The sequence below is a fragment of the Eurosta solidaginis genome, chromosome 2, assembly GCF_040869045.1.
Source record: "Eurosta solidaginis isolate ZX-2024a chromosome 2, ASM4086904v1, whole genome shotgun sequence".
Classification (NCBI taxonomy): domain Eukaryota; kingdom Metazoa; phylum Arthropoda; class Insecta; order Diptera; family Tephritidae; genus Eurosta; species Eurosta solidaginis.
Window position 1 is genome coordinate 199,432,944 of NC_090320.1, and position 17,019 is coordinate 199,449,962.

Consider the following 17,019-nt stretch of genomic DNA (forward strand, 5'->3'; position numbering starts at 1 on the left):
AGAAGAATTCGACTTTTAATTTGACTATGAGTGCTTTCAGACTTTGCAAGTGAAATTATTTTTTCCACTCTTTGGTACTTTTCCAACGTTTTTCACAATTAAAAACTGCTTTTGTTAAAAAAGAATAGGAGACAAAATATGTTAGCAGTATTATAAGTATTTTTCTTGTATAGCAAGAATGTTTATAACATGTTTCGCGGAATTTTGTTTGTGAAGGGGCAAGGAGAAATAAGTTTCAATTGCTAAGTCTGAGCTTCCTTTATATTTACAAACGCAACATCCCTGCAAAAATTGCGAGTACTCCATGCATGCATGTATGGAGTACTCGCTATGGACCAACCGAGTGCTCCAAAATTAACCGCAATTCATACAAAAAATATGGTCCAATTAACATTGGGATGTCCTAGGACTGGACCACATACTCCAGCTCCGCATTACATCAGAGTAATCCATGGAGTACCCACAGTCCAATAAACATCGTGTAGTGATTACAATCGTTAAAAACGAGCAATGATCGGCTTACAATATGTTCGTGTAGAAACATGATTTGGTCCATTGCTGCATTACAGTGGAGTATACTGGTAAGTACTCCAGTGGACCACATGATCCGGCAATTTTTGCAGGGATATTGCTGATTGTGACGCATGCTTAGATTGCGTTGTACACACTTATATGAAAAAGTTGATTGTGACCCGACTATAAGTGCACCCTGTAGTGCGTCATCGGCAGCCCAGAGGTTAAAACATCCCTTATTGTATTCAAAAGAAAAGCAGAACAGCTACATTGAGAGCTTTCACATTTCAAAGTAATATACGTGCCATTGTACTGAGTTACTACGCAGACGCTTATAATTTCAGTGTTTTTTGACAGATTAACTAAAAACGGTGGAATTTTGTAGCAACGTAAGATTTGCAAAACTTTTGGATGGTAAAATTGAGGAAGTCAATACAAAATAATATTCAAATAAATAAAGAAAAGGAGTAGGTACATAACAAAAATTAATTCATTGGGAAACACTTGGCTATGCTTATAAATATCTACAAGTAAAGATTGGAATATTAACGGCCCGATTCTTAGCGTTACCGGTAAAATAGTACCCAGAACATTATGTAACCGAAAATCGTTACCAGATGTTTTATTCGCGATTCTGGCCAAAGTGGTAACGCTGTCATCACCGAAAAACTCACCCGTGTCTGTGGTGAAATTTAAAAGTTGGTTTTCTTTGCTTTACCCATGGCGGAACGATACAAGGTGGCAGCATGGGACAGCTGAATATAAACTTTTTTATTTAATTTGATACATCAACTTCCGGCGCAGTACGATTTTGACATTTGTCCATCGAATTTACAAAAACGAAGTACATGGAATTTTTATTTATGTTTGTAGGTATGTCACATGCTGCCACCGTGTATGGTTCCGCCATGGCTTTACCGAAAATGTGTCACTCGTAGATACGATGTTAACGAATAAACGGGACGATGTGTATATACATATGTGCATACATGCATACGTTTTTATATAGCTATTGTAATATATACTGTGAAAGTACATGGAAACAAATAAGTATAGCAAGAGGCAACACTTTTTTTATACTCAGTTGAGCAGAGCTCACAGAGTATATTAAGTTTGATTGGATAACGGTTGGTTGTACATATATAAAGGAATCGAGATAGATATAGACTTCCATATATCAAAATAATCAGGATCGAAAAAAAATTTGATTGAGCCATGTCCGTCCGTCCGTCCGTCCGTCCGTCCGTCCGTCCGTCCGTCCGTCCGTCCGTCCGTCCGTTAACACGATAACTTGAGTAAATTTTGAGGTATCTTGATGAAATTTGGTATGTATGTTCCTGAGCACTCATCTCAGATCGCTATTTAAAATGAACGATATCGGACTATAACCACGCCCACTTTTTCGATATCGAAAATTTCGAAAAACCGAAAAAGTGCGATAACTCATTACAAAATACAGATAAAGCGACGAAACTTGGTAGATGGGTTGACGTTATGACGCAGAATAGAAAATTAGTACGATTTTGGACAATGGGCGTGGCACCGCCCACTTTTACAAGAAGGTAATTTAAAAGTTTTGCAAGCTGTAATTTGGCAGTCGTTGAAGATATCATTATGAAATTTGGCAGGAACGTTACTACTATTACTCTATATGTGCTAAATAAAAATTAGCAAAATTGGATGAAGAACACGCCCACTTTTTAAAAAAAAAATTTTTTAAATTCAAATTTTAACAAAAAATTTAATATCTTTACTGTATATAAGTAAATTAAGTCAAAATTCAACTCCAGTAATGATATGATGCAACAAAATACAAAAATAAAAGAAAATTTCAAAATGGGCGTGGCTCCGCCCATTTTCATTTAGTTTGTCTAGAATACTTTTATTGCCATAAGTCGAACAAAAATTTACCAATCCTTCTCAAATTTGGTAGGAGCATAGATTCTATGACGGTAACTGTTCTCTGTGAAAATGGGCGAAATCGGCGGAAGCCACGCCCAGTTTTTATAGACAGTCCACCGTCTGTCCTTCCGCTCGGCCATTAACACAATAACTTGAGCAAAATCCGATATATCTTTACTAAACTTAGCCCACGTACTTACCTGAGCACACTTTTTCTTGGTATAAAAAATGGGCGCAATCTGACCATAACCACGCCCACTTTATCGATATCGAAAATTACGAAAAATGAAAAAAATGCCATAATTCTATACCAAATACGAAAAAAGTGATGAAACATGGTAACTGGATTGGTTTATTGACGCAAAATATAACTTTGGAAAAAACTTTGTAAAATGGGTGTGACACCTACCATATTAAGTAGAAGAAAATGAAAAAGTTCTACAAGGCGAAATCAACAGCCCTTGGAATCTTGGCAGGAATACTGTTAGTGGTATTGCATGTATAAATAAATTAGCAGTACCCGACAGATGATTTTCTGGATCACCTGATCCACATTTGGTCGATATCGCGAGAACGCCTTCACATATACATCTAAGGGCCACTCGCTTTTAAAACCCTCATTAATACCTTTAATTTGATATCCATGTCGTACAAACACATTCTAGAGTCACCCCTGTCCCACCCTAATGGCGATATCTCGAAAAGGCGTCCACCTATAGACCTAATGCCCCCTCCCTCTTAAAATGCTCAGTAACACCTTTCGTTTGATACCCATATCGTACAAACATTCTAGAGTCACACCTGGCCCACCCTAATGGCGATATTTCGAAAAGGCGTCCACCTATAGAACTAAGGATTACTCCCTTTTAAAATACTCATTACCACCTTTCATTTGATACCCATATCGTACAAACACATTCTAGAGTCTCCCTGGCCCACCCTAATGGCGATAACTCGAAAAGGCGTCCACCTATAGACCTAATGCCCCCTCCCTCTTAAAATGCTCAGTAACACCTTTCGTTTGATACCCATATCGTACAAACATTCTAGAGTCACCCCTGGCCCACCCTAATGGTGATATCTCGAAAAGGCGTCCACCTATAGACCTAGTGTCCACTCCCTCTTAAAATGATCAGTAACACCTTTCGTTTGATACCCATATCGTACAAACATTCTAGAGTCACACCTGGCCCACCCTAATGGCGATATTTCGAAAAGGCGTCCACCTATAGAACTAAGGATTACTCCCTTTTAAAATACTCATTACCACCTTTCATTTGATACCCATATCGTACAAACACATTCTAGAGTCTCCCTGGCCCACCCTAATGGCGATAACTCGAAAAGGCGTCCACCTATAGACCTAATGTCCACTCCCTCTTAAAATGCTCAGTAACACCTTTCGTTTGATACCCATATCGTACAAACATTCTAGAGTCACCCCTGGCCCACCCTAATGGCGATATCTCGAAAAGGCGTCCACCTATAGACCTAATGTCCACTCCCTCTTAAAATGCTCAGTAACACCTTCCGTTTGATACCCATATCGTACAAACATTCTAGAGTCACCCCTGTCCCACCCTAATGGCGATATCTCGAAAAGGCGTCCACCTATAGACCTAATGCCCGCTCCCTCTTAAAATGCTCAGTAACACCTTTCGTTTGATACCCATATCGTACAAACATTCTAGAGTCACACAGGCGTCCACCTATAGAACTAAGGATTACTCCCTTTTAAAATACTCATTACCACCTTTCATTTGATACCCATATCGTACAAACACATTCTAGAGTCACCCTGGCCCACCCTAATGGCGATATCTCGAAAAGGCGTCCACCTATAGACCTAATGCCCACTCCCTCTTAAAATGCTCAGTAACACCTTTCGTTTGATACCCATACCGTACAAACATTCTAGAGTCACCCTTGGTCCAGCTTTATGGCGATATCTCGAAAAGGCGTCCACCTATAGAACTAAGGATTACTCCCTTTTAAAATACTCTTTACCACCTTTCATTTGATACCCATATCGTACAAACACATTCTAGAGTCACCCTGGCCCACCCTAATGGCGATATCTCGAAAAGGCGTCCACCTATAGATCTAATGCCCACTCCCTCTTAAAATGCTCAGTAACACCTTTCGTTTGATACCCATATCGTACAAACATTCTAGAGTCACCCATGGTCCACCTTTATGGCGATATATCGAAAAGGCGTCCACCTATAGAACTAAGGATTACTCCCTTTTAAAATACTCCTTACCACCTTTCATTTGATACCCATATCGTACAAACACATTCTAGAGTCACCCCTGGCCCACCCTAATGGCGATATCTCGAAAAGGCGTCCACCTATAGACCTAATGCCCACTCCCTCTTAAAATGCTCAGTAACACCTTTCGCTTGATACCCATATCGTACAAACATTCTAGAGTCACCCCTGGCCCACCCTAATGGCGATATCTCGAAAGGGCGTCCACCTATAGACCTAATGCCCACTCCCTCTTAAAATGCTCAGTAACACCTTTCGTTTGATGCACATATCGTACAAACACATCCTAGAGTCACCCCTGGCCCACCCTAATGACGATATCTCGAAAAGGCGTCCACCTATAGACCTCATGCCCACTCCCTCTTAAAATGCTCAGTAACACCTTTCGTTTGATACCCATACCGTACAAACATTCTAGAGTCACCCCTGGCCCACCCTAATGGCGATATCTCGAAAAGGCGTCCACCTATAGACCTAATGCCCACTCCCTCTTAAAATGCTCAGTAACACCTTTCATTTGATTCCCATATCGTACAAACACATTCTAGAGACACCCCTGGTCCACCTTTATGACGATATCTCGAAACGGCGTCCACCTATGGAACTAAGGATCACTCCTTTTCAAAATACTCATTAACAGCTTTCATTTGATACCCATATCGTACAAACACATTATAGAATCACCCCTGGTCCACCTTAATGGGGACATCTCGAAAAGGCGTCCACCGATAGACCTAAGGCCCACTCCCTCTTAAAATGCTCAGTAACACCTTTCATTTGATACCCATATCGTACAAACAAATTCTAGAGTCAGCCCTGGTCTACCTTTATGGCGATATCCCTAAATGGCATTCATCCATAGAACTATGGCCTACTCTCTCTTAAAATACTCTTTAATACCTTTCATTTGATACACATGTTATACAACCACATTCCAGGGTTACCCCAGATTGATTTTCCTTATTTTGTCTCCATAGCTCTCAACTGAGTATGTTATGTTCGGTTACACCCGAACTTAGCCTTCCTTACTTGTTACTATTATGTTTAATTATTTGCGCTCACAATTCTTTATTTTTCAATTTTTTCTTTTTCTAGACAACAGCTGTTGTGTGGTTATTTCGATGTAACCACCTACTTTTGTGGGTAAACAATTATCCGGCTATTTTCGTGGGCAGAATACCAAAAGGGTACAAAAGTTACCACATGAAGAAAGTTGCCGTGGTGAAAAAAGTTGTTACCACATTAGAATCAGGCTGTAAGTAACAAGTACGTGATTGAATGAAACGTTCCGATTGTGGCCGGCTAGAATTGTTAATATACAAACAAAAATAATTTAATTGCTGGTAAAGGAGGAAGTTTTTAGCAAATGAGTACGCTACCTTTGACCTTGAATGAAAATTATTTTGTGGTTTGATAGTGAATTAAATTTTTTTATTCTTTGTTTTAAATCGATAAAAAAAATCAAAGAAGGCTAGTAATGATAATCAAAAATTGAATTGAATGCTCCCCAGATACCGTGGGAATTAGCTCACAAGCAATGCTGCATTTAATTCCATACAGGAAGTTTTAAGTGATGCTCCTACAAACACGCAGAAAGCAGACAGCATTCCATTCGAGAAAGCGGTTCTGAGTGCCAAAATTCCGAATAAATGAGGAAGAGTTAGTTAAGGCAAAAGGAAAAGTATAATCAGGCTATATTCATTTTTCGAGTCTCTAATGAATCCAGCCTTAACAAAATCAATATTAAAGGTCAAAAAAAAAAAAAAAAATACAAAACAAAAAAATAATACCAACGAACAAAAACCCGAAAATGCATCATCGATTGAATACTAAAGTCATAAGTTGCATAAACTATTTTGGTAGCATAAAATGACCTTTACTCGGCCCAAAGAGTTTCTTGAACTAAAAGCGGCACGCGCTAAACGAACTAATTAAATAGCTTTTTTTCACTATTTAAATTCTCCGATTCTACGGGTAATAATTTTGTGAAATTGCTTCTTTAACTCGTTCTGAATATGCAACGAGTTTTATATATAATTTGTTATGCATACTAACTTACTTATTTGGCGTATAGCCGTTTAAATGGGTTTGGCAGTTCAACAAATCGCACCCCCGCTTCAGAAGTGACATAAGTAGAAAAACAACAATATTGATTTAGAGACGGATTCAATTTGATACATAATTTGTTTTGTTTCCAAAGTTACCAGACTTTTTAAATTCAATTTGCTTTGCGTTTATCGTTACCTTTAGTAGAATATTTAGCATAATTTTATTTATTTATTCATTTATTTATTTATTTGTTAGTCTAAAAATTTTACAATTAATCAGATTAAATATGAATAAATGAATGAATATAAATGCGGATTACAGTGTAAAATTAACAAGCGTACATAGTGAGCAAAATTATATTATAAAATATGTATATACATATATTATTGAATCAGTTGTCGGGATGGACTGTGATGCCGAGCAACGGAATTGATTATCAGTGCTGTCGGAATGGACGTGATTTCGAGCAACTGATGTATATTTAACACACAATGAGTAGGGCTGCGATGTGTGGGAGGTTGGAAAGGACGTGATTCCAAGCCACCCGCCCAAAGTAATTATTGGTTATTAGTGCTGTCGGAATGGACGTGATTTCCAGCAGCTGATGTATATTTAACACACAATGAGTAGGGCTGTGATGTGTGGGAGGTTGGAAAGGACGTGATTCCAAGCCACCCGCCCAAAGTAACTATTGATTATTAGTGCTGTCGGAATGGACGTGATTTCGAGCAGCTGATGTATATTTAACACACAATGAGTAGGGCTGCGATGTGTGGGAGGTTGGAAAGGACGTGATTCCAAGCCACCCGCCCAAAGTAATTATTGCTTATTATTAGTGCTGTCGGAATGGACGTGATTTCCAGCAGCTGATGTATATTTAACACACAATGAGTAGGGCTGCAATGTGTGGGAGGTTGGAAAGGACGTGATTCCAAGCCACCCGCCCAAAGTAACTGGAGCAGGTAACAGATTTAGTTTAACATGTGATTTTGAAACAGTTATGAGTTCAAGGCAGTGAGTATATATTTTTTTATACTGTAAAGTGTGTCGCAAGTATCAATATTATTACAGTGATTATTGAAATCTTAGAAAGAATTTTTCCAGAAAATGTTTTAACTATTTTTTTGATGAGTTGTGTCGTTTGTGATTTCGTTATAAAATTTACATTATTTTTAGTTGTGTCACTTTAACTTTATTTTTATATTCACAAAAAATATTGTAACGCACCATAAAATGAAAACAATATAATATTTTTTGAAACATATTTATATTTGAAGTAACTTCTAGAACAGGGATAACCAAATTTCAAACTGTGGCTGTGTGAGTAGAACTAAAATCATCTTATTGGTGGTGGTTTAGTTGTTGATGAATAGAGTTGTGCTTTTTCGCTCATTTCAGAGATTCGAATCTTTCCTTCTTTTTCTGATGAACGAACAAGTTGTTCTTTTTGTTCATCTGTTCCTTTTTTAAGCAAATTTGTTCACTGCTGCTCGCACCACCCACGAAAAGAGCCAACAAGTATAGATGGGGGTGTGTATGCAGCATTGCTTTGTGTAGGTGTATTTAAATATGTTATGAATAAAGTAAGTTAATATATATATGTAAAACTAACTTCAAAAAAGTTGCAAATTTCGGAAGATCCAGGAAATTGAAAGAGTACAGACAGAAATTGTAAATATGAACTTTTCAAGTTTAATAAATGTAATAATTAGTGTCTTACAAAACATTTTTTCATAAATAGTCCATACATATATTGGTGTAGCAGTGCCACACACCAAGATGACCACACATATCTTTAGTGTAAGTGGCATCATCGATATTCGTGCTCACTGTGAATTTCTGCGTATGTATGTATGAATTTACAACGTTCACGAACGAGAAGAGAGAAAGAATAACATTAGATAAAACGAACTAAAAGTACAAATAGAACCGAAATCGAAGATCTAGTTCACTTGTTCAGTTGAGAGACCCCGTCAATTGAACAAGTTCAGAACGAAACGACCCAACTCTATTGATGAAAAATCAATGAGGTAGGACGCATGCACGTATGTTTGTTAACACACAAAAAGTAATTCGCAAAAATGTCATATAAATACTACTTTATTGCTTGAGTCTAAGGAAAAATTTAAACAAAATAAAATGTTGATATTAAACCATGAAAACATTGTGCGCATGAGCGTTTGTTTGCGAAGTATCTTTTCGCGACAACTAAAGACGAAAGAGAATAATAATACATGTGAAGTGGCGCCAATAATTATTCAACTAAGTGGCGACCATTGTTCTAGAAGTACATAACTCATAGTGTATGGGGTATACATTTTAGTGCATTGAATATACATTGAATAAATACATAGGTTTTAAACATGTATAATACTAAGAACAAACTGGTATAATACAAGTATAATACTAAGAACAAACTGGTATCTCATTTTAGATTATTATCTGTGATATTTAACAAATAATATTTTATATATTAGAGCCACTATAGATATTCATAAAAGTCAGCATAAAACTTGTTAATGTGATTAGCATGTAGGAGTGATAGAAGATCTTCTTTTTTGCTATTTTTAAGATGAAGACTTAGAGGTGCAGCAAAACTAGGCAAAGTACTTGTTTCGGATGAAGACACTGCATCTACAAAACTTACTGAGTTAGGTTGAGCTATAAAAAAAATAAATAATTAACTTTACTTACTTATTTCCGGTAATCTAGTATAGTGGATACATCTACATCATTAGTAATTTTCTCCGTTAAAAGAACATTCACAATTTGTTTATTGTTCTGCTCAATCTCCTGACATTGCTTGGACAAAATATCCAGCACCTTTTTTGCGCGACTTAAAGTAAACAAATTAAGTATAATAGTATAGTATTAAGACTATTATCATATATATTTTGATCAATAGTGGAAACAGAAAATGAAACTTACCTCTGGCTGTGGTTTAAGGCTTTTTCGAAAATTATTCCACTAAATAATTTTATCAGAAATGACCCAACTCGAATTAAATCGCTTAAAAAAATTTTAAAATTGACACAATAATAAATGTGTCGTTTCAGGACGTTTTGCTAGAGCCAAATACCAAAGTTCAAGAGTGTCGCTTGGTGCCATCTAGCGGAAAGCTTTGAACATTTAGGTTGTGTCGGTTTTCTAGCGTATGGGACTAAAGTTATACCATTCAAAAATGCCTTAATACCAAAAATTGATGTTTTTGAGTTGTGTCACTTCTGAAGCGGGGGTGCGAAATGTTGCCAGCCTGTTTTATTTTCAAACAACTTCATTCACGGTATGAGGGGAATCCACAATGTAAACGTAACCGTAGTTGTTGTTTTATTAACGATAAAGACACTCCCCGAAAGTTGTTGGGAGTGTTATCGATGTTGATGGTCCTTTTCCGGATTTAGATCCGATACGTTCCGGTAACAAATCGCCATTTAGGTACTAGCCCGACCATTGTGGGAAACGATTAATATGACCATATTAAACCTTCTAGGCAATACCGCTCCCCTAGTTCCGTGAGGAACTTGGGGTCGCTAGAGTCTCGCCTGCTAAATAGGTGTATGATACTGTGGCGAATGTTGACATCACTATGCTGTTAGTAAATAACCGCAACAACAAAACACAGCAAGCAGCGACACTTATGTGCAAGGCAACGAAGAGATATCTCACACATATATGTAGTCATCAGCCGAAGTAGTTACTAACACATACACACGAATATGGCTATAAGAAAAGCATAAACTACAAATATATATGTATATAGCTGGGAACCAAGCATGAGATACAATTAATCTCGAGCTGTTCGCGAAATGACTAGACCTGAGGAGAAATGGGTGAACGAGAAAACCGAGAGTATAAAAACAGCACAAGCTGAGGAATCAGTAATCAGTTTGCTTTAGTGCCACAGTAGACTGAATAAAGACCATATTGCAATACTGAATATTGGAGTTATTTATTCGACAGTTCAGCGATACGAACGTTAGCAGAAGGTGCAAAATAATCGGATTTCCCTAAATTCGTTACAATACATTCATATTTGTAACAGGATTCCCCTCGCGCAGGTGAGGTTGACAATTGGGTTGCGGAAGCTTTGAAGCTATAAAGCTTTTTATTGCGCTTAACACCCCTTTGAATCCCACGTAACCGTAGTCTTTATATATGGTATGCTAGATGGGGGAATATAGAATGTAAGCGCAAGTAGTAGTCACAAAACGTTGAAGGAAACGGGGTATACGTCTAAATTGAGTCCTTGGGCATATGAAAATAGATGGAAATGAAAAAGCGGATGAACTTACTAAGCAGGGAGCATCGCCTTCGAGAACTGCACATGATTGACCAAGCAGGAAATTCGTGGAACCAAGTCCGGGGCTGCAAAGTGTCGAAGATCATATGCAGGTCTCACAACCTCAGACTAACAAAGTTACCCTTATCATTGATACGAGGGGACTGTTAACTCAAAATGGGCATTCTAAGTGGACACTGCCTTCTGGCATCACATTCTTTTAAATTATGCCTTGCCAGTAATGGCAGATGTAAAAAGTGCCGGTTGGGGGAGGAGAGGTAACGATCGAGCGCAGCTATCAGATCTATAAGCAGTAAGTAGCATAGGTTCTAGGAAGGTTTTATTACTTGTCAAGAGGATGGAATTTTTGTAAAACATAGGTCCTGATTTCTGATTGGGTTTTTCAGTTTTGTCGTTGAACAAATTTGTGCTAACACTATGGACACATTCAGTCTACGTGAGGTCCTCACGGACTAGCTAATTTAACCCAATCTAACTTTTCGAAAAGCTATCGATTATTTATCAAAAACTTACAAAAAATGTATCGATTTGTTGTCGGAGTGTTACCAAAACAATATCAGCTTGAATCGAATTGTTATCGAAAAAATATTAATTCGTTTTCAAAAATTATCTACCATAAATAAGTTACATAGGTTTTGGATTGTTTTTATTGGATTGTTACCAATTTGTTAGAACTTTTTTTAATTATATTGCTTTTGGGCAGAAACGTTTTTCTTTTTTTTGTATAATATGGCCGAGCAAGTGTGTCCTTGTGTTTTAAGTCGCCGAACTAGGTCAAAGCCTGCATAAAGCTCATACAGCTCATCGTTAAATCTTCTTCGGTAATCACTCACTTCTAACTTGATGAATGCAGGTACTTATGTTTTCCTCGTTTACCATGAAAAAATATTTCCCACTTCTTTTAACCACCCCACCCTACTCTCGTTAAGTTGCGAACAGCTCGGAGAAGACCTTCTCACCTCTGTCTGATCTGATAGTAATGCTCAATGTCATTTGCACAGCCGAACAGCTTTCTTCGAAAATCAAGTCAGAGGCGATGAATAACATGCTTTTTGACATTCCTTTCCATCTTTTCTTTACTATTATAAATTGATATTCCACCTGATCTGTGTAAAATTCTCCTGCATCAATACAATTTGGTCAGCTATGGAGAACTCCGGGCATTGGTATGCGGTCTAATTTAATTTGCGATGCCCTATGGAATAACCTTCTCCCGCTGGGCGGACCCCTCTTAATTTTTTTCCTGGGTACTAAGTCTATGGAGCACCCACGGGGCAGCACTTTCAAAAAAATCACAAAGCGCGAGCTGTAGTAGATAATCCATATTGGAGTACTAATATGGCTAAAATGGAACACATGGTCCAACCATTCCAACTTGATGTACCTAATGATTTGAAAATAATGACTTATGATTTTGCCTTACACGCACCTCCTATAATATTACGACACAAAAAGGCAATTAAAAACTTAAGACCTAATATTATCTAATAAATCGCAATTTGCAATTAGCCGACTAGACTTTCACAATTATAGAAACAATTACAAAATAATTATAGAGATGGTGACGAGCTCCATTAACTAGGCTTCCCACATTATAAAATAGAAAACTAATGCACCTTACGGAACAAATTATGCCAGAAACAAAGCAATGCCAACTAACATTTAATATGAACTAACTTTCAAACTAATAACAAAACACAAAAAAGACAAAAACCAAAACAAAGTCAGAAACTGTAAAAAGTTCGCTATAAAAAACAAAAACCAGACATGGCACACTCACTCAAGAAACATTAAATGAAAAAGAAAATGTGAAAACTAAACAAATTAAATAAATAGCCTTGAAGGTCTTGTCAGGGAACCGCCAAACAGGCCAATGCGCCGCAATGCAATTTTGGCGTGCAATCCAGACGATCAGCTGAGCTAAACACTACCTGCAAAAGCACACAAAACGAAAGACACAACAGATGTTGAAGCCCCTAATGCCAGCCGAGTAGAAAAACAATCACATTGAAAATTTAAGCATGGCTGGAATTGAAATTGAAACTGAATTTGTATGTCAGCTTGTATGTAAATATTAAGTAAACCAAACTCGAACGACGGGACAAAGCAAACGGGAGAAACGCAGACAATAAAAGCGAAATAGACAGACAACAGCTGTATGACGTCATCATCCGGCTTTAATTGGATCTGCGTCGCTGCTATGACTACTGGCTCCCCCATGAAGCCTTGCTAGTTTTCGTCGACTGGCGCGCCAACGCAAAGCTTTTAAACAAACAATAGCTGCGATATCCAAAGTGCCGCTGTCAAGCCTATCAAATCATTTGGGCTAAGCTTTACTTGTACAATTCCTGAGTGTACGCGTATTCTTTTGGGGTTACCTTTTTCGTTTTTTTGTTTTTCATTTGGACTCTTTTGATGGCGCATTGTTGTTGTCGAAACTCTAAAAAAAATACAAATTAAAAACCTGGTAAAAATGTGCTGTGCACAGCTGCGAATCGACGGTAGAAGTCTAGCGCAACTCAAAAAGATTTTTATTAAACACAAAAGTTTCTTGCGCTCAGCGGAGCGGACGTGTAACGCGGATAGCCGTATTTTGTATATTTTTCAAATTCAAATAGCTCCTCCGTCCGGCCTTAGCGATTCTGGCTAATACGACTACTAAAAATAATAATTGCCCATATCCACAAACGGACAGAGAAAAATGTTCATACACAAACAAACACTTGTTGTAAATTCGAACAGTTCTTTTTCGGTATTAACTTCGAATTAATTTTTTTTGGTGCGATTTTTGTTTTAGCATTTTGGCCATTCGCATTTTTCGAGACTCCTTGCGAAATTTGCTACAAAGTTGGTGCGAACAAGAAAAGTTCTTGTAATTGTTGTTTTGATATTTTTATATTTTTTTCTTGCGCAGTGTTCTATATTTTTTTGCGTGGATATTTTTGCAATGAGCTTTTTGTAAAAATAATAAAAGTTAAAAAAGAAATAAATACATTTTCAAAGAGATATATTTTTTGAAAGGAGTTTCATCCGTTCCCGAATCTTAACATCATTAGAATAATTCTAGATAAACATCTACAAAAAAAAAAAAAAAAAACAATAAATTTAAACTTATAACTAAACTAACTAAAATTTTCAAATTAAAACAAATAAAAATATTTAAAAGTGCTTTAAAACTAAATTTTTTTGAAAATGGAGCATAACAACAAGAACAAAGTCCAATCTAATGGCACCTTACCAAATGGTCATTTAACCAATGCAAGTTTGGCATTTACACCAATAACAAAATCTAAGGCAGCACCACAATCCGTTTTGAACAGCGCTTGGAGTTATGCTGACGCCCTAAGAGATTTCTCGTGGTTTATTATCTGCTCCATTGGATTTATTATACAGGTAAGTGGCATCTATTAAATCGTGGTTTTCATAAGTACGCATAATCTAAAAAAAATATACTTGCCGTCATAATAACAGTAGTGCGCAGATTGAGCATAGAAATTAAAAAACAAATTCTGATTTTATCTGCTAAATATTTGTTTTGTTTTGCCATCCATCTCCCTTGGGTAAAGCCAAATTGAATGGGCCTTTAACTCTATTAAGCCGTACAATTCTCCGGGCTGAAAAGAATAATTCCTGCACAACTTCACAGATATTTTGAGGTTTCTTGCAGCTGTATGATATGCTGGTCAAGCCGATTCTCTGCTATGACGTTCTGGTCTGGTGGAGAGCACTAGATACTTCTTCCACGGTCAATGGCGATGGCTTGAATAAGCTGCACCCTTCGTGACGTGAGATATAAATTGTGAACTACGGGAACTTCAGTATTCTGACCAACTTAAAGTTTATCCATGGCAGGACAGACTTTGTGCGCCGAATTTCACTCCTGTTGCCCCACGCGCCACTCATATTCCCTGAGGGGATCAATAGAGCGGTGAATTATAATATGACCGGATTCTGGTGAATCTGTTCACGAATAGATCCAGGCTGTACCAGAGGGTCAGCCAGAAACTTGGGCTGCCCGAGAAAGGCACCGACTTCCAGACGGAATTTATATATAGATTAGATAACTATCCCCGTTTGCTTGTCTCTATTGTTGGAGTACGATTCGATAAACATAGCGTTTTCAAACGTTCCCTATTTCTCAAATAAAAAAAAATTGAATTCTCCAATCGATCTCTAATGCACTTCTTTAATTAGACGGTTATGTAAATTTATTTTCCTAAGTTTTTTCCTAGTTTTCTAATCATTCTCAACTCGATAACTGCTGTGGTTTTCTACATAGCAATTTTCTATAGTCGACGTTATATTATTTACCCAACCCGCGAAGAAAAATTTCTCGAACGCTAGATATTGCGTTTGCAGGGATGTTATATAGGTTAGTTTAGGTTTAAATGGGGCCTTCGGATAGACTGAATGAGTCCGTAGTGTTAGAACAAGTTTGTTTAACATCCATACTGAAAAACTCTATCAAGAGCCAGGACTTATGGACATATTTTATAAAAAAACTCTGTCCTCTTTGCAAATACTAGAAGGTCTCTAGGCCCTATACCACTTGTTGCTTCCAGATCTGACAGCTATATCACTCCTAATAGCCGGAATCTTAGCCTGGGAATGGCAAGGCACGAGAACGAAACATGCTCGCTCGTTTTCTCCTCCAACCCGCACTTCCTACATCTGCTATCAATGACCAAGACAAATTTAATGGCATGTGTTGCTGGAAGGCAGTGTCCAGTCAGAATACACGTCATGAGTCTACAATCCCTCTTTTTAATTATAAGAGTAACTTTCTAAGTCTAAGGTTGAAACGCCTTTTGCGCTTGGGCGATCATGCACACCCCTCGACTTCTCTTAATCTTGCCCAACCTAATTGGAACGTCTACGGTGCAAGCTTCGAGGAATGCGCCCTTTTTAGCTAGTTTATCCGCTTTTTCATTCTCATCTATTCCCATATGCCCAGGGACCCAATATATGTGTATGCTTCTCCCTGTCCGGAGTTTTTTTAGAAATTGCTTACACTGCAACACACTTTTAGATGCTGTGCTTTGCCAGATTGATATCTTAATTGTTGACACGGCTGCAGTTAAATTTTTTTTCAGTGTGTCCACTGTTTTGGTGCTTTTACATCCGCCTGAAAAACGTTACAGTGATCTGGCAGCTTATAGGACGTATCGCCTTGTCCGCCTCTATTGTGGCTCTAAGAGCCTCTTACTGCAATTGATTACGCTATACTACTATGGCCATATGGTCTTCGAACAAGCTGCCCCGAGGCACCAGCTGACCACCAAATAAGTACTCCATAGTATAGAATAGGCTTTAAAATCGCTGTCAATACCCAGTGAGAAAGAGAGTGCGATAAGTCCCAGGCATAGCTCATACAATATCAAATCTCGAAATTCAAAGGATTTGAGTTAAATCTCCATTAAATCTTCAAAAAATATCTGTCATCCATGAAATCAAAAATCTACCTACCTTAAAGTATTTTACTGTCAAACAAGTAAGGAAGTCTAAGTTCGGGTGAAACCGAACATTACATACCCAGCTTACACTTGAAATGCTGTTGTTAGTTTTGTGTGCTTAATAGTATTACATACAAGGCTGCACAATAATACATACTAGTATCGCCTGTGGTCGAAATTCGACCAACGTGTATTTTTTTCAACTCAGTCTATGCATCAAGTGTTGGAAATATAGCAAACTGGTCTAACTTACTTAACTTTTTCTTTAAAATTTTGAATTTGATATAAGACCTTGTACTTTTTGATTGTATTTTCTTAAATTTTCTACAAACTTTTCACGTGTAATTATAACGTTTTGGTATGGAGCTCCTTAAACAAAAATATAAAAATTATGTAAAATCAAATGAAATTGACATAGAATTATGGTGAAATTACTTGAAATTGAATTGAAAAATAGGTTTTTCCACACCACCCGGAAGTTCCCCGTTGGCGCGCTACCGAAGCTAGTTTTGGGAGCTCGGTTCCCCAG

General features: G+C 37.5%; 1 protein-coding gene across 1 annotated transcript in view; it reads left to right on the forward strand.

Annotated features, from left to right (window-relative positions):
- Positions 1-13,433: 13,433 nt before the first annotated feature.
- The window catches only part of LOC137240500 (estradiol 17-beta-dehydrogenase 11), a 143,384-nt gene continuing 139,798 nt past the window's right edge, over positions 13,434-17,019 (forward strand). The window contains exon 1 of the mRNA XM_067766873.1: positions 13,434-14,430. Coding sequence (XP_067622974.1) covers positions 14,230-14,430 — 201 coding nt within the window. The 5' untranslated portion in view covers positions 13,434-14,229. The remainder of the gene's footprint in view (positions 14,431-17,019) is intronic.